Source organism: Lissotriton vulgaris, chromosome 11 (genome assembly GCF_964263255.1).
Source record: "Lissotriton vulgaris chromosome 11, aLisVul1.2, whole genome shotgun sequence".
Taxonomy (NCBI): domain Eukaryota; kingdom Metazoa; phylum Chordata; class Amphibia; order Caudata; family Salamandridae; genus Lissotriton; species Lissotriton vulgaris.
Genome location: NC_141699.1, coordinates 299,674,418 through 299,693,909, shown reverse-complemented (window position 1 = coordinate 299,693,909; position 19,492 = coordinate 299,674,418). Strand labels below are relative to the sequence as shown.

The 19,492-nt window shown below is 42.8% G+C and overlaps 1 protein-coding gene across 1 annotated transcript in view; it reads right to left on the bottom strand.

Moving 5' to 3' along the window:
- Window positions 1-19,492, bottom strand: part of FBXW8 (F-box and WD repeat domain containing 8) — a 599,303-nt gene that overhangs the window by 410,653 nt on the left and 169,158 nt on the right. Inside the window, exon 3 of the mRNA XM_086943265.1 lies at window positions 4,467-4,631. Coding sequence (XP_086799391.1) covers window positions 4,467-4,631 — 165 coding nt within the window. The remainder of the gene's footprint in view (window positions 1-4,466; window positions 4,632-19,492) is intronic.

Genomic DNA, 19,492 nt, shown 5'->3' with positions numbered 1-19,492 from the left:
TTCACACTGGAGTACAGCCGTGTTAGACTTTCCTTCCTAGACCTGTTCATTTTTCCAGAAGCAGGTGGATTGCAGAGTGAATTATTCACCAAGCCCATGGCGAGAAATTCCCTGCTGCTTTTCAACAGCCACCACACGCGTTCCTTAAAAGAGAACCTCCCTGTGGGTCAATTCCTCAGAGTAAGGAGGAATTGTTCATCTCAGACATTATTCAACAAACATGCTACCACCCTCTCCACCCAACTGCAGGAACGCGAGTATCCTGCGCAACTTGTGAAAAGAGCGCGGAAGCAGGCCTCGAACAACAATCGTGAGGCTCTGCTGGAGAGACAACCACCAAAACCACCTCTTGAGAGACTAACATTTGTCAGCACCTTCAATGCACCTCAGAGTAAGGAGGAATTGTTCATCTCAGACATTATTCAACAAACATGCTACCACCCTCTCCACCCAACTGCAGGAACGCGAGTATCCTGCGCAACTTGTGAAAAGAGCGTGGAAGCAGGCCTCGAACAACAATCGTGAGGCTCTGCTGGAGAGACAACCACCAAAACCACCTCTTGAGAGACTAACATTTGTCAGCACCTTCAATGCACAATCCAACAGACTCCAAAAAACTGTGCGTAAACACTGGGGTATTCTCAATACCACGGATGCTAATATCCCTTTACCCCTCTTTTCATTCAAAAGAGCACCCAGCTTACGTGACACGTTGGTCCACACGAGACCCAGGATACAGAATATTGAGAGATCGACGACCCTATGGGACCTACCTCCGGTCACTGGTCATCACCCATGCGGATCATGTAGTGTTTGCCCCCAGACCAGTAAAACCACTTCGATTGATCTAGGGACAGGGAGGACCTGGGTTCTCAAAAAACACACAAACTGTAACACAGAAAATGTTATTTACATGATCACTTGCCCGTGTTTTCTCAGATACATTGGATACACTACTCGTAAAATTAAATTAAGAATTGGGGAACATAAGAGCACCATCAGGTGTCACAAACAGGCAACGAAACTCACTAGTCATTTTCTAAATTGTAAACACACAGCAGATGAAATGAGATGGGTTGTTCTTGAACATCCTTATATTCCCTCTCATATAAGTGATGTGTCAAAATTCCTTTTAAAAAAAGAACAGAAGTGGGTTTTCCAACTACAAAGTGATTCTAAGGGGCTCAATGATGATATACCATGGGCATCCTTATAACTACCTCCACTTCATTTCAATTGCACATTAGGATATGATACATCCTTGCCTGAACCCTAAGTGGTCTCCCCCTATGGGAACTAAACGACTAATCTGAACTTCCATCACATAGTGTTCTTATATTTTCAACCATACTTTAAATAGTCATTAATTTACACAGTCGTATTAGTGCAAACCAGGCTCACCGTCCACTCAACTTATGATCTCTACATTCTCTTAGAGTGAAGCCAGGGTCCAAATGTATCATGTTAAACACGAGACCGTTTAGAGTCTTTCAAATCTCATATTCATAGACCTGATCTGCTTAATTTCCATATCCAAGTAATCGGATCCGGTCTATCCTTGACCTCCGCCACACCAATTTGGGGGTTACTATACAATTTGGTAATGTGCTTTGCCATATAAACATTAATACCGCTAGAACAGCGAGTAAGCATACGCGAGCGCTGTCTCCACTTCGCGCATGCGCACCGCGAACGACTACGGTGCTTTTGCGCATGCGCTAGCCCCATGACACTAACTTCCAGCCCTGCATGCAACGGGCCAGAACACTAACGCGGGCCCATTACGACTTTTACTGATACATGCGCGCAGATGTCTAGTCACTGATCCACTGCCCCGTTTGTCGGCGCATGCTCATTAACCACCACATATCTCCCAATAAAGCGCCGTATTCGCGTTTAATGGCCAGCTGTCATTAATCAACCAATTAGAACTGGTATATAATGAGCAGGCAGGCACAGTCCAAACTACCTCCACTCCCGCTCGGACGCTGGCCCTAGAGGTACCGACGGACAGGTATGGCTCCCTGGACATTCAGGATCTAACAATAAGGGTTATATGCATTGAGCTCTTTTTCTCTCCATCGGTTGTAAACTTGGATACTGGGTTGGCCTTTATGAACTAACCCACTTGGGTTAACTAACCAACTTGTTAAACAACCCCCATGCTCTTGATAAACACACTGTTTCAGTTAGGTGTAGGAAATGCTTTTCCTGGTTTCCTTTTTAAAGTTGAACTTTTTCAGTTGCATTACAATCACTGCCATTCCATGCTTGGTCATAACCATGTCCTCTTTAGGGGTTGAGTCTCCTTCTCAATCAACTGGTATTTGTTAGTACATATTTATGGATTAGTTGAGTATGCATACTCTGTACCTGAATTTAGTTTTTTTGAGGTCCTTTTATACTTTTCCATCTCTAACAGAGCAGGGCCTCCTTCATCCCGAGTGGGTGCCGGGTGAGGTGAGGTGTTCTCCCACAGAATGCTGGGTGAGTAACAACTAACAATTAAATGTTTCAAAAACCTGAAAATTAACGGGACTCAAATCAGGAGAACTATATAGCTTCTGATGGGCGAAGAAAAGTCTTCTGTCGCCTTGTCTATTTTTGTTGTGTTGTGTTTTAATCACCAATATATCACATGTGTCTCTTACACTCTGTTGTTTTTTTCCCTAGGAGAATCACGATTAGTTGGATAAACACCAGAGAACATTTGGGCTCAAAGTTCTGGTAGGATTAATCCAAAATGTTAATACACTTAGTTTCCACATAATGCAGATGCTTAACATCATTTGGTCCTGAAGAAAGCTTGGACGCCCTGTCCACATAAGCTGAAACATGTCGACCTCCATGCACTACGCCGTGATATAGTCATTCTTTAAGACTATTAGGAGCTGTTTTTATCTTTGACCCTGAGACAATACTCAATAAACATATTTTTTGTCACAGGAGCCAATTTTACTCACACTTTATTTTCCTTTTCACGAGCACTGCACTCCATCAGTCCTACCTTTGAAATACTGTGGTTTGGAATAGTACCTTTCAAAACCCATCTCCGCATCATCATCAGGTGCGTTGGGAGAGATTTGGGTTTATGATTTGCATCCCACATGACGATACTCCGCCAACAATGGTGGGCTGATGGGAATTTTTCCAACCCAGCATTATCATTGTGATGACATGTTGGTCTAGCGGTCTTCTGGCGCAACACAACACATAGGCAATTAATTGGACCAGGTAACTCTTGTTTGTTCTTCCATTTGGTATAGGGGTTTGAGCTACCGTGGTCGTTAAAAATTCCCCCTTTGACCCCCCCCACTTGCTTTTCTCAGTATAAATATATGGGTTCAATGTTCATAGAATCCTCTAATCCCACCTACCTACCTATCACTGTGAGAAGTAAATAGTCCACAGGTCACAGCAAAAATAAATGGTTACACACACCCTCAACTAAAATCATCTAATTGTCTTCAACTAACTTTCCATCAGTCATTGCTAATCACTAAACCAACACTACGTAAACTCTTTTCTCCCGACTGCCTAACGTGTCCCACCAAACGGAAACACAAATCTGCAAAAACCTTGACTTCAACAAATGCTCACTTCAAACACTACAACAAGCCTGGGAAGGCTCCAAAGTAGACTGCCTTTAAACACAAACTGAGAATTGAAAAAAGTAATTCACTTAACAATACGGACTTATCTCAATCCTACACTTAAAAAAGCTAGAGCTACTCCAAGAAACGTATAAAGCTTTTTGAAATAGTCTATGAATATTCACCTCCCCTCCACACTAGCATGTTTTAGCACTCCTGAACTCTACAACCATTTTAATTGATTGCTCACTCAGAAAACTCTGATCCAGATTCAATCACCACCTCCACACCTCATAAAACTATATGGACAATCAATGAACCTGCCTAACTGGACCTTCCTCCGGCCTATTAAAATACTAGTTTGATCCAAAATCATTCCACTGGATACTCTAGAGACCTCAACTCAGTAAACAGTGCGAAAAAATAATTGCTTGGAAACTTTTCTTCCACCAGGCTCACCATGACCTAAAATGCAGCACTAATTCTATTAATTCCCCCCCCCCCAACCGCCACCTCCCCAGCATATATATATATTTTTTTATTCCTTGCAATTTCCTGAATGGGGTGCACAGAAATATTGTAGTTTAGTAACTGTACGCTTACATTTTTTTTTAATGAGGACTACCTAAACAGATCTCAAATGCTCACAAGGCTTGACGTTCATTTATTTTGTAATTTCATCAGACCTTTTGCTACTGTGGATACTATACTACGGATGGCATTTTTGTTAACAGATGCTACTGATTTAGACCGTGATGCAATGTTTTTAGAATGGCCTAGGTGCTCAGGACACCTTAAAACACTCCAACTGGATGGATCACATAATTCTGTCTGCTCCCCAAGCCTCTTAAAATGGAATCTGAATATATTCACCTTCCAATTGGCTCTTAAAGTGTTCTCCTTGGCCAGGCTATCTCGAAGTGCATGTTTCCAGCAGGCACAGTCTGAAATCTTCGCATCAGGCAAGAAGCCTTCCTGCTGACATACTCTGTACCACAACACTTCATCTTCTGCCAATACCTTCCAAGTCTTGCTCACCTAAAACGAGAAATCAAGGTTAGGAAATTCAGATACAGAGAAAAACAAGGACTAAGAGGAAGGACACATCATACGGACCACCATGATGGCTTTCTCCAAATCAGTATTTTTGAATGTTTGTATTTATCTTTCCTCAATTCCAAAAACGTGTTAATCCCCTCTGGCTGCAGCTTAATACAAAAGAGAAAGAATACACTTGACCCATCAGAATTTCATAGAATACCTATGGCCTTGTAGAGACCTTTTCCTACGTGTTTTGATTTGAAGTATGAAACTTACCTGACACATATACAAATGCTGAAGCACTACAACAAGGTTTTCGACTAGGTGTACCATCAGATTAAATCACAGCCTGCAACTGGCCATTTTAAGATACATTATTAGGTGTGCCAGAGTGTCACTTCTTTCGACAATCAGGTATGGAAAAGTTCTGAAAATAGGCGGATAGGAAGATTTTCTCACAGACAGCAAGAAGCCATGTAAAGCAGCCACTCATGAATCATCAGACAGCAGTGGAATAAACAGTCATGGCCTTGCCAATTTGCAAGCTGTAGTACATTCTGGTATCAGCACTGAGGCAATGGGCCAAACCAGCTGCTACTGCTGGTAGAGTTCTAGGACACCTGATGGAACAATCAAGCAGAAGGAAGTAGCTCCTTCATTTCCCAAAACCTCTAAAAACCTTACCAGCACATAATGCATGGGTAAATGAAGAATCTATTATGCAATTAAGACTGTAACAACCTGGGTGTCCTTCAGATGGGTATTTGAGTTGAGGCACCATGACTGATGGGACAACACAAATCTTAACATATTCAACAGAGCAAGACAACTGGCTCTCTAGATACACTATCAACAAAAAAGAGGTATTGCTATTTGAAGGGTACCTGTACACAGTATTTCTACCACAATAACTAGGGAAAGCCTTTAATGTTGCCTTATCACTGTACTGATATTCAAACACATAAATAGGTCTAACATTATGAATGATAATGCCCACACACAGGAAATGTGGAAGAAAAAAACAAGTTTGGTAGCCTACAAAATAGGCCAATCACACAAACACAAAGACCAATTAAATTAATAAGTGTGTGCCCTGGTACTCCACACACTGGAATTCTTCTAGAGATTAACGATTAAAGGTTTTCCAAATATTCAGATCCCTTTATTGAGATAGGCAAGTGGTATAAAGAGAACTAGAAAACAATAGAAACAAGACAATGCACAATATAATAGGAGGCATTTGTAGTGTTACATAAGAGATTGTTTCCAGAAAAAAACTCAGATAATTTAAAATGATAATCTGCCTCAATCATTTATTGATATTTTTATTAACCGCCTACGCAAGCAAGGTGGCGGGTTATCTAGAATGTATCCTTCTGAATTGGTGTGTGATACTTTCTTGACCACCCTCTAAGTTACTTTAAGTAGTTAAAGAGGAAATGTAGTATAGAGATAGATTCATCTTGCATAACAGTAGTTTGTCCCACTACAATGAAGTAAATTGTTTACCAGACTCATGAATCTTGCAAATACCTCAAAGCCTTGAGTAAGAAAATGTTAACTCTAAGTGATTGTAATGTTATAAGAGAACAGGATTACTCTTTAGCTAAAGACTGTTTAACTTTATTGAAATTACTAGGTGTCATACAGTAGACACACGAACCACACATAGTGCTGACTATTTCCCAGATTTTAGCTGAGATTTTAATCCATCGAATTCATAGTGTCACTCTTTGGTGCAATTTGCAACGTGGCAACTCTAGTGCTTTCTTGAAGGTTTCATCATTCATATCTTTTCACAAATTATTGAGGAAGGGTAACTGTTAAGTCTGAAACATTTTGGATGACAGGTGAATTCTGCTCCACGAATGGTGGAGTGCAATGTGCATTATCACAGGTCCAAGACGGTTATCTGCATTCTAAAAGCACTACAAGACCCATATTGACTTAGCTAAACTTTTACGCTGAATCAGAAAATGCAGGATTTTAGGACAAAAGCTTGAATTAGATCCTCCTCCTACTAGCGACACAGATATTTCTGTGGATTTGTGCTGCTTCTACATTCCAACCATTTAAGCTGCTGCCACCCTCGTATGTTTTGCAGCTAGTGCAAAAACTGGCTCACAAGAGAATAGTTTTTCTGCACATCTGAAGAAAAATGATATAATCTGACTGACAGGTGATAATTTTACTCGCGAAATCAATTTCCATATTGACAATTATACCCTGATATTTCTAAAAAAGTAAGGCCGTAATAACACAGGTTTAGAAAAGGAAAAGCTGCATTCTAAGTAGTATGCTACTTAAAGACGGGTATCCATGCTGCTGTTTTAGTTAAAAAAAACAGTCAGTCATAGCATATCTTCAAGACAACCTGCCGTTTTCAAAACAGGAATCCAAATTTTTCACCTTGAGGGGCACAAACAGCAAAACTGTATATTAGAGAACAGCTTAAATATGTGTGCAATGGAGGCTGGCCTATGCCTTTGATCATTTTAGATTTGCAGTATTGTTTGATGACATAGATTATGGGCTGCTCTACAAATGCCTGGATGAGGAATTAGGGGTGTAAAACTAGATATGGCCATTTATAGTGAACTGCTAACAGTTCAGGAATGGCTGAATGCCACACATTGCTTAAAGCATATGGTGCAACAGGACTCTGCTCTCTCACACCTTCTATTCAATGTCAAAATCATTACTTTTACAGATTATTGCTGCTCAGGGTCTGCTAACTATACTAACATCTTTGAAACGTTTGAAAAACTCTGACACTTAAAGGGTTACCGACTTTCTGTTGCCAATAAAATCGTGGATGTCTACCAACAACATCCGTTTTACTGGGGTAAATTCAGAGATTGTAATTTCTGCACCAGTACAGCTGTAATTTAAGTGGTACACCTCGCTTGGCTTGATCTCACAACCCCAACATTTAGTGGAAATCAGGGAGGGTTCTTCTTGATTTTGACAATGAATTTTAGTTCTAAGTTGAAGGAATAAGAGCTTTCTCTTACTCTTGCCCTGCCTGTTTGAATTCACTCCCCTTTTGGCTGTGCAATAGTACATTCTTAGCCCCTTCGCCGCGGGGGTAATTCCCCCGCTGTGCTGGGGGGAGTGGGGGCGCGCACAGCGCCCCGGTGCTTGTCACGCAGCACGGTGGTGCTGAGCTCGTCACGGTCACACCCGTTTCCTCAGAACATTCAGCACAGCGGGGGGAATATCCCCGCGTGAGAGCATTGTGGCCGTCATGACGAGCTGAGCACAGCGCAACCTTGCCTCATGACGAGGTGAGCTCGTCATGAGCACGCATGAGGTTAACAACCTTAAGGAAAGTTTTACCGGCCTCATTTGTTCTAGTTTTTCTGGGACTGCTAAAGCGAGATGTATGCCAAGAGACCTAGTGTTGTGTGTTCTTTACAAATATTTTCACCAGGTCAGTCATGCAACTGACAGCAGTAAAGTCAGCAAAACGCCACAAGGACACTATGAAAAAAACAGGGCCTTTTCTGAGTAAAAACAATATTTTATTGGTTAAAGCAGTTGTACTTTTCAAGCTGCTTTATTTTTTAGCCAACTATTTTAATGTAATGCTTAAACTAAACTAAGGCTGTTTTGGGGAGTTCAATCCGTAAATTTAGTATGGGAAAGGATTACCAGATCTTTGGACTCTGTGCTGGCTCCAGTAAAGGGCTTAATCAAGCTAAGAATCATCTGTGTGGTTTCGAAATATATTCAGAATAAGGTTATACACCATTCAAAAGACTGCTAGCCACAGAGGTGATTTTCCCTCTTTTATAAAGAAACCTACAACGAATATCTCTTGCTGGTTTATCACGAGATAAGAACTTTAGTGTCACCGTTATATCATTATGGAACCAACTATAAGTGCAAAACCACTCACTCACAGCCTTAAAATATAAGTTTTGGCTATGCAGTTTGTCTATTTGTTATTCTGGTTTGTACTGATATTATGTACTTCATAATGTTTTAGGGTACGCATTATTTTGTTTGTTAGCACTGTAGAGATGGTTTCTTCCATGCGTTTGTTTGCGCTTTATACATAAAATAAATGATAATACCTCTTTTGAAGCTCCAACTTTAACATTATAACCTTTGAGAGACCTCACAAAATCCAAACCGTCTCAGTACAATCCAAGTTATGATTAGCAAAATGGGTACGGAGTAGTGGGAGAGGAAAGAGAAGCATGCGAAGAAGAATGAATACAAATACCTCTGTCACACAGCTAAACCACTTCTACTAGATTACTTCTTACCCCACCAAACACTGTGCTCAAAAGGTAAATAGAAGTGGTATTGATAGAAAGGACATCATTATTGTAGTGGTTCCCAAATTTTCCTTGTCTGGGTATGCTGGCGTTAGTCCACTATATAAAATAAAACTGCTAAACAACAGCACAGCCCCAATGCTTTTTCACTAAATCAAGCACTCTGCATTGGTTTAACCAGATTGGCGTATTTAACTTATCAGTAAGGCCATGGTACATGGCACAGAAAATTCACCAATGTCGTGTCACCTGAAGTGTGTATTTATATGCTTACATACATGACAAAAAATATGACTGCCAGAAGTACTACAGTGCTCTCGTTATGCTACAATTTAAAAGCAATGCAGTGGAATATGGAAAGGAGATGTGCCCCTGCCATGTAGGAAAATATTAAATGACCTCTCAAATGTGGCTTGTGAGCCTATTGGGTTGGGTGAATATTATGTAAAAAAAAGTGGACATTACACATTTGAAACAGTGTACCTTCACAAGGACTAAATATCTAACCACTGTTTTCAGTGCGTAGGTCAAGATTCTTCAAAACCAGGCACAGATAATTATAAACCTTCATTTATAACTTCACTTTAGAAAAAGATACAAAGTTACTTTCAACTTAGTTTAAAAATCAAATTTCTATGGTGAAAATTGCGATTCTCCTATTAACATGACCAGAGAATCTGGATTTCATTAAAGACACGGAGGCTGACATTATTGATAACTTTAATAGAAATGTAACTTTATAAAAAAATGTACTTTGTGCTGTCGTAGCCAAAACCAACTCAGAACCAGTTGTGTCACTGCAGAGACCCAATACACATTCCTAGATGGAGTTAAAGGCCCTGCTCTCCAGAGGACAATGCCTGGCCTCTGGCGCATGAAGTCAGGAGTGTTGTCAACAAATGACTGTGATAAGTTGGCCTGGCATATGATTTCAACTATTCTAGTGTGCACCTTGCACCAGTCCAAACGACCCTTATTAATGGTAGGTTTAAAGTCAACCTTTATAGAAAGCTATCCTAGTGGTAGCTGTGGAGAGCAGCCTTCAGGCTAAGACTTGGAGGCGAGTTAAGCTAGTGTTTTAACAATTATAATATCTTGAATGATCAAATGAAAGCAGACCACACAAGGTATATATCAAATATATATATATTTATTCTAAACACAACCCCTCTGGACTCTTTATGAGGTCAGAGGTAAAAGTACAATACAAGGAACTTAATTAGCATAGGATAAGTTGCACAGTATAAGTTATGCCCTAGGGGCCTCACACCCCATATACTAAAATAGTGGTATAAGAATCACGTGAGAGTTAGAAAGCAGGCCTAGGGCCTGTAGAACCGCTGGGGCTAACTAGAACCACCCAAGGTTAGGATCCAGGAGGCCCACGCGGGACGCGTGAAGTGTCAAAACACAGCCGTGGATCACCATTGACTTTCTATGGAGAACGAACAAGTTACAATTTTAAAGATTAAGGGCACTTAGAGGTGAACTACGATGGAACCCTTTTAGACTAGAACACTTTGAAAGTCAAGACCCACGGGAGCACCGGAGTACTCTTGTTACCTCACCCAGGGAAGCCGGGTGCATAAGTGTTTTTTGGTGTCGGGTTTCGTCGTCGATTCCTATGGAGAGCTGCGAAGAAATGCTGCAGGCAACCAGAGGAAAAGTGTCCGGGTGGATCCAAGGGTGGATCGGAGATGTGAAGAACCTGAAAGCAGAAGGTACAAAGTCTGGGTGACTAACCAGTGACCAGGATGGCGAGGAGAAGTTGCCAGCCAATGTCAGGTGATTTCAGGTGAAAGAGGTGAAGCTTGACTCTTCAGCCACGACGACCAGGAGGCGCGACGACTACGACAAGGAGCTGGATTCGAGCTGTCCCACGAAGGATTTAGCTGACTGCGGTGTCGGAATCCGGACTGGACCCAACAAGCCTTGGCAACAGCAACCCAAGCAAGATGACAAGATTGGCTTCGGTGCAGACCAGCAAGGAGAGGAGTGGGAGCACATCTGGAGCAACCAGGAAAGCTCAAGAAACAAAGGATTGGCCTTCGTGGGGGCTCACTAACCAACGGACTATGAACCACGGAGGCGCCTCGAGCTGCGGTAAGGAAAGGGGACTCACGGGTCACTCGTGGAGTGCTGGCCTCTGTACTTCGGTGCAAAAGGAGCTCGGGGCAGGGGCTTCAAATACGCCAATGCACAACTTCGGGATACCTCGGGATGTAAGTGCAGTTTCAAAAATGCAGGATGTCCAGGAGTTCCGGTCCCACGTCTCTCGTGTCTGCTATCGGTCTCAGCTTTGCTGGGAGCCCGGGTCAGCTTCAGAGATGTCTGGAAGTCAGTTTCCTGTGTCGCAGATTCTTCGGGATCCGGCGGGAGCCTTGAAAATGCAGACCGGCAAAGATGCAGTTGGTGCCTGTTTGAACCGGGTGGTCACTCCCTGACCAAAAGGGAGATTTCTTCCGTCTTCCAGTCGATATGGAATGTCGAAGGTCTAAGATATATGTTGCAGAGTTTCGTCCAGGGTAATCTAAAGTCCTAGGGATTGGGGTTCAATACTTATAGTACGTTTAGGGGTTGGACTAACTTTAAGGACCCTCCTATGGGTGGACCTGGGGAGGGGGTGGTTACACCCATTCCCCTTTGTCCAGTTTTGCGCCAGAGCGGGGGCTGAGCAACCAGTTTGAACTGGGAAATGCATGGAGCACCTTGTGTGCACCAGGCAGCTTCTGAAAAGCATTCACTGAATGCAACCCACCCTGCCCCAATACACTAAAGCCTGTCTGGGGAGGTGCTAGCACCTCCCTGCCCTGGGCAGGAAACCTATTGTCCAGGCCTCCCCTGCCGGAGTTTCGTCCAGCAGCAGGAGGGCAGACTCGTGTCTTTGGCAGGAGCATCCATTTTGTGATGCTGGGGCTCTGTTTAACTTTAACCGGGTTTACCATTAAGTACACGTCGTCTCCCACTAGAAGAGTGGAATGCTACCCCCGCCGTCAGAACTGGTGAGGGGTAATATTCGAAAGTGTTTGACACCTTACACAACATGTTTTGAGAAAGCCAAACCAAAGTTAGCATTAACCGCAAGGATTATAATGCACTTAAGTGTATATGGTATGGCTATATCATAGAACAGCTATAAGGAGATGGTTCCGAAAGCTGCAGAGGGGCTCAGCACATGCTAGGGCACCCTCTCACACAAAACCAAGCACTCTGCCTTCAGGATTGTCAAGGCCTGCAATAGGAGTGACTTATAGGTTACTTTGTGTCTATATATTAGGTATACTATATCTAAGTAAGGGGTGCTTACACCACCTTACCCAGGCTGCAAGTACAGACCTGTGGTGTCAGTTTGGAAGGCTAACCAGGGGTGGCACAATACATGCTTCAGCCCCTGGTAGGCCTCTGGGGTCCCTATGCCCTGGGTACCTAAGGTACCATATACAAGGGCTCACAAGGATGAACCCGTAACCAATCTGTTATGAACCTAAAGTACATGGTATTAATTTAGAGAGAGAACAGCTAGGCTGTGTGCCTGATTAGCAGGGCCACAGCCATACTAAAGTCAAAAAACCAGTGAAACACAGCAGAAAAGTGGGGGTAACCATAGGAAGCGGACCCTACTCTCCTACATAACCCCACCCCCAAAGCAGGGACATTAAACTAACCTTAACCAGTTGAGTCTTCATGTTCCACGTGGAAATATCTGGAGAGTCCATCTGCATTGGCATGGTTACTCCCAGGTCTATGTTCCACTGTATTGTCCTTCCCCTGTAGGGAAATGGACCACCTGAGTAGTTTGGGATTGTCACCCTTCATCTGTTTTAGCCATAAGAGGGGCTTATGGTCTGTCTGAACTGTGAAGGGAGTACCAAACAAGTATGGCCTCAGCTTCTTCGGAGCCCAAACCACAGCAAAGGCCTCCCTCTCAATAGATGACCAACGTTTCTCTCTAGGGATCAGCCTTCTGCTGATAAAAGCTACTGGCTGATCCTGACCTTCTTCATTCAATTGTGATAGCACAGCCCCTACCCCCAACTCAGAAGCATCTGTTTGAACAATGAATTCTTTGGAGTAGTAAGGACTTTGCAGAACTGGTACAGTGCACATGGCCTGCTTCAGGTCATCAAATGCCTTTTGACAGATGACTGTTCACTGAACTTTCTTAGGCATTCTTTTAGAAGTTAAGTCATTCAGGGGTGTCACTATGGAACCATACCCTTTGACAAATACTCAACATGTAATTCTTCATTCAAGACAGTCCTTGTAAGGGTAGCCACTGCTTAGCCTGTGCTCTCAAATACACCTGAAAAACATGACAAGCCCATACAATTGCTCTACATTTCCTCAACTTTCTGCAGCACCAAGAAGATAGTCAGAGCAGAACCATGAAGATACTCCCAGGGCACCACCAGGTTTAACCTTTGTGCCTCTGCCTCCAAAAAGTTATGATGCAACAAATAATGAAGCAACAATAGGAATGCCTGACCTTATCACAGCCACTGCCCATTGGGCCGCAGGACTCTCCTGTCCTTTCAAGCTTCACAATTTAAAGGCAATATATCCATCTTTCAAAAAGAATATACCCATAAATACTTCTGTACTTTTACTTTAAGGATCATAGAAAAAGCCTTTCAAGGGTAGCCAGTATTACATTCAATACTGCTGTACTGTTTTTAAAACCTTAGATCTCCGGCAACATTCAGAACTCCAAAACAAATAGATCATTAGAAGAATCTGATGCTACACAAAAGGTAAATCACTTCCTTCACTGAAAATAGCCAAAGTGAAAAAGCCTAAAAGGCCATGCAATCCTTTTGCAACCATGTAGTGCCCTCAAACTAAGCATCTCTACCACAGAGCCCAATACCAGCACCAATCATGCTAACTTACAGGAAAGCCCAAAAATTCCGCCTGCTTAAAAACTCTTTCACCTGCTTAAGTTCACCTTATCTGTTCTGTGGGAGCTCTACTATTACCCACTTGTTTTTTTAACCAACAGTACTGTTTATTTCCAGAAACATAACACAGTACCATCAGAGCATAAAATAAGCAATACAGTACAGTTGTTTATGGCAAGCAGTACAAACACGTTATAATGTGCTAATAATAGATCCTCTTAAACTGGGCCTTGGTTGGAATGCAAAACTGTAGGCTCCTGTCTGAAGGAAAAATTCATCAACCACTGAATTCTTTTAGTCCATTAATCCCGTTCAATGTATCTTCTATATATACACACACACTATTAACCCTCAAGTGAGGAGCGTTGTGCATTTCTCTAGGTTGCCCATATGTTTTCGTAAATTTGTAGGGCAAACCCTTCGCTCAAAGATGGTCTCTTTCACCTCCTTCCACCAGTGTATCACAGATCACCATTTTTCAACTGTTTGGATTATTTTATTGCCCCAGTTTTGTGCAATATCCTTCTTTGCTAGCATAACACCAAAGTTTTCCATTTCTTTTGTGTCTTGGCATTTGCTCATCAACCCATATCTACATTATAACTACACAATATTTAGTTTAAGTTGTAAATTCAGAATGGTTACAAGTTCACCATTATTTGTTCCCAGTAGGACTGTACAGTTTGCATTCCTAAATCACGTGGTATATTGAGCCCTCTTCTCTCTTACATCTAATACATAGAGGATCTGAAATTAAACCAACACAAAATGGTCTGTCTACCTTATGAGCGGCATGCCCACTGTAATATTCTGAACTGAATCAGCCATAAGCCAGATTGTAAGGCCACCACTCAGTGATGTGCAAAGGCCTGTTCGCACTCGATACCCTCTAAAGTACCCAAGTCACCTGAATAACTGTACTTCAGGCTACCCATGTCACCAATTATTTAATAAAGACATAGTTTTTTCAATCCGTTCCTCCATGATGGCCCTTTTTTTAATGGCTTTATGGTCTGAAATATTATTCCAGTCCAACCGCTGGTTATTTAGTGCATGCCAATATGCATAAGCACCTATACCGCTTGATGATGGATAAATCATATTCATTGTGCATTTTCTCAAACTATTTTAGACCATGTATTGTCTGATCGAAACCTTGTTTGGAAATCCCCATTAGATCCCATGATTTATATGCCCCTTTACCATCTATTTTGATTGGCAGGCTTCTATGCTTCCACTACTTGCTTTACACACAGTATTTTTTTCTTTTTTGTTAAATCTCCATGAGAATGCATGTGTTTTCCAGCTGTCTCCCTCAGATAATTCTCTACCCCTGCATTCTGTGTTGGTCTCTGTCACCCATGTGATTCTCCCAACCCTTGTGTACTCACCTGTTGCTTCTAAGCAAAGTGTTTCTCCCCTGCCCATTCCACATGGCTCTCTTGACCATTGCTGCTTCTCCCTACCCCCGCCCTCCATGCTGCTTCCCTTGACCCATACCCTTTTCTCTCTCGCCTGTTGCTTCTCCACCCCACCGCATTACTTTCTCCCACACCAGTCTTACATGTTTCTCTCCCAATCCACCCCTTAGTTGCTCCCCCCTACACCCACCTCGAGTGCTGCTCCCTTCAACTGCGCTTAAAAAAAACATGACCACCCTGTCATAGAGCCTTTGCTTCTTTCCTTTATCCATATTGTACAACATCGACGATGCTGTACTGCACGGCTAAAATCCATTGCCAATCCCATCAGGTCCCAAAGGCAAGACCTACTGGCTTTGTCAGTACTTAAAAAAAAAATCCTACTATGGATGAGCAGTATGTGTGTACGGGTTCGGTAGGTGTAAGTTCAAGATCTGTTTAAATATCTTTTTTTGAAGGAGAAATAAGAGTTCACTATGGTTACGACCCTGAAAAGAAATACCAGCTGCCTGATACACAAAATAAGCGTCTCGTAGCACAACATTTTAGAGGTTGTAACCACCCTCTCTAACTTGAAGAATGCTCAAAACCCTTTCACCACAAATGTTCTTTTAGCAAAGAGTCACACTCTGCCCGCCTCATGAACTTAAATAAAGCAGCTATCAGACTGAGACTTCTTGTGAAAATGAATGAATGCTGAGACAGAGATCGCCACGGAACAGCAGACCTTCGGACTCACTTCCCCATTTACCTAAATTGTGATCTCTGTCCCTTCAAGGAACAGGGGTTGCAATCGGGGCCGGACTGGCCATACCGGGCATTGGGAGTTTCCTGGAAGGTTGGAAGGGAGGGGCCGGCTTTGCAGCGATGTTGCCGGTTCTGCATTGCAATATCGGCCCCCAGGAACAAAAGTGCTTCATGGGGTTTGCAAGTGTTTGCAAAGCATAGGTGCATTCCTGAGCAGATTGCAAGGGTGGAAGGAACGCATCGTGGCCGCCCCTTCCTTTCTGCAGTGCAATGCTTCAAGCTGCTTACAGGAAGATTCAGAAAGGCCACTACAATGGCAGTGCACTACTGGGATTTACTAACTGTGACTTTAAATTGAGACTTACCATCCACAAAGTCAGTAGCCCTAGCTTTGCAAATGTTTATTATTCTTTTGTGCAGGAATCCCGAGAAAAATAACCTGGATCTGGAAACTGCTTTAATTAGGCAAAAGAGGAGCTGGAAAAAGTGTGGGTGGCGTGGCAGGTAAGGGAAAGCTACAACCAGCTCAGTTCATTTTGAAGAACTAAGAATCAAGACTGGTGTGTGGCACCAGCATCAGTACACTCTGGGAAGGGGTCTCCTGAGAGAAGGTACTCAACCTCAGAAGCACTCTCCGCCGGTGACAGCCTGGATCTGCGGTCGGTTGGGTTGGGGGTCTCTCGTGCATCATCTCACAATGGATGATGTTGAACTCAGAAGAGGGCTCCGTGGGATCAAGTGGCTGGAGATTGCTTCATTGTGTGGGGGTCGCATTTCAAAATGAACAAAAGCAGAGAAGGAATACAGTCTCGATGAAACTGAACCAGATACAAATCCTTTGGGACCCATGGGGGAGAGAGCTTATGGCTTTGACATAGACAGAGGCTTCTGTATAAAAGCTGTGCAGCGTGATGCTATAAAACTGAGATTTAATTGCAGTGTTTATCTTGTTTTGTCAAAACGAATAATACTTTCTTACACGGTTATTTTCTCCTACCCCAAACCAAACTTCAACTGCTATGTAGATCAAGGTTACGAACTCTGCTCAGTAGCAGATCAGAGACTCGTCCTGCCATCACTGGTGATAGGACGCATTTCCCAAAGACCTATTACAACCCCCTGCCTCATGATCGAATTTACACATGTCTGTCCTTCAAGAGGTGAAGGATGGAAGGAGAGCCAAGGCACACATTTCATTCCCAATCTTTGACCCTGAGGATATTCTTGTAATGAAGAGCAGCAACTACTATCCTTACTAATTCCTGCATGAAAAATGAAAAGGGCATTATTCAGCAAAAGCAGATGACACTTTCATAAAACAATTTCAAAAGTTAAAATTAAAAAGTCAAATTCATTGTTATGACTGGAGATGTGATGGTACGTGTATGTTCATTTGTGAAAACGAACCCTGAGAACTGACGTGATTAGGTTTCATTTTCCAACCTAGCAAAAAAAATCGAGAATCTACCTAGCTTAGAAAGCACTCAGGTTCATGGATGCTCGGATGCTATTTGTTCCAACAGGGACGATAGCTGCTTTGTTGAGGTGTCACTACACTAGTTTAACTGTGTCCTCACCTAAACAAAGAGGAGCAGCCAACCCAAGAAGAAGTCATTAAAAGATGGTGCTGAGCAATGTTTCAAAACAAAGTACATTTTATGATGTGGGCTTCTAGGAAAAGTATTTTAATGTAAAGGTGTCATTGCTGCCAAGAAGTACATTGAAAGTAGTGTATGTAATGTCTTGCCCTTAAGAGAATTGTTATTTTGACACACCTATAAGAAATTTGCGATTTCTTTCCTACAATTACTCGACAGGTCAAGGTTATCCCACTGTCCTGGTTTCTATTTCCCCCTCACGATTAGAAGAACATAAATCATCTATCTTGTCGACGGCGGCATTTCACTTTGACTATAGTAAATGCCGGAGATGTAAAAATATCTAACATTGGGAAAGAGTGTCTTGAAATTACTATCTTTCTACCACCCTACAAAGACTATCAACTGGAGGTATTTAAAGAGCATCTCCTATGTGGATGAAACTAATTTCACTGGTCCGAAATGGATTCAACATCATCTTGGGGAAGCAATTATCTGAGTCTTCTTTCAAAATCGTCAAATTGTAATCCTTATATCATAATAGGTCTGCAATATGTCCTGTCATTTATTGATCACGCCTGCAACCCCTGGCACTGCCTGTGTGACCCCTGGCCTCACAAGCTGCAAAATCAGTGCCAGAGGCAGCTCACACTTATGAGCATCAGTGCTCGCCCTCCTTGTTTTGATGAGTAATACTCTATTATTCACTATCTGTGTAGTAAAAGGTGGAGCACAATTAGCTGGAACAGGATGTCTGCTGACACCTGAGGTAATTAAAAAATGCTTTTAACCTCAGGTTGTATGGAAGCCCGCATGAGAATCAGTGTCGGGTAATGAGAATGAGTGAGGCCATGCCAGTGGTAGTGGTCCGGCCGCCCAATATCCGGTTTGGCGGTCAGACAAATGATGCAAGACCACCGCCAGGATCCTGATGGGGTGGCAGTGGGGAAAGTGCTAGGGCCTTTGCCATTACCACTGTGCAGTTTACGACCTGCCTTATCACCGACCTTTTCATGGAGGGCTTCCCACCATGAAAGGGTCGGCAGAAAGGCAATGAGGGGTCCAAAACAGGGCCTCAGGGCATTGTAGCGCATGAGGGGTGTGAATGGGGGCACATGTTGTGCCCACATTTTCTTGCACTGTTGTGTGTGCACTGTGTGGCATGCTAGATATGTTGCCTGGTACACAGTGCACTGACGTGTAAGAGAAGGTGCCACAGCGGCATGTGCTGCAGGCTCTCTATGAGACTAAGCATACCGCCTATGTGGCACCACTGCCGCCCGCAACACCACCAGTATGGCGGTTAACTTGTACTGCGTTGGTCGGGATGCGGCATGCTTGGTTGCGTGCTCCTGACTAACTAATTAGGCCTTAAGTGTAAGTAAGTAAGCATCAGTGAGTGACAATAGAGGAGTGACCATAATAGTGGCTGAGAGTAAGTGAGAATGAATAAGTATGAGGCAGTATTAGAGAGTGCATGAGTAACTGTGGGTAAGAATGGTTGAGTCAGAGTGACAATCAGGACGTGAGAGTAAGACTGAGAAAGCCAGAGTGTAAGTATGAATGAGTAGAAGTGAAGTGAGGATAAACGAATGAGTGAATCAGAGTGATTGAAAATAACAGAGTGAGTGAGGATGAGGAAGTAAGTGTAAGAGTGAGTACAAGTGAGTGCGGGTGAGAAAGTATGAAAGAGTTACAGTAAGAATGAGAGAATGATAGAGAGTAAGAGTGAGTGGCAATGGGTGTCCATGGGTGAGAAGGAGTGAATTAAAGTGAAAATGAGTGAGTAAGACTGAATGACGTATAACGCTGCATAAGTTGCATTTTCTTGCTACATAATTGAGTCAACCCTGCTGTATATTTGGTCCTCCTCCGCCACCTAATTCTAGTGACTCTACTTAACTGTTA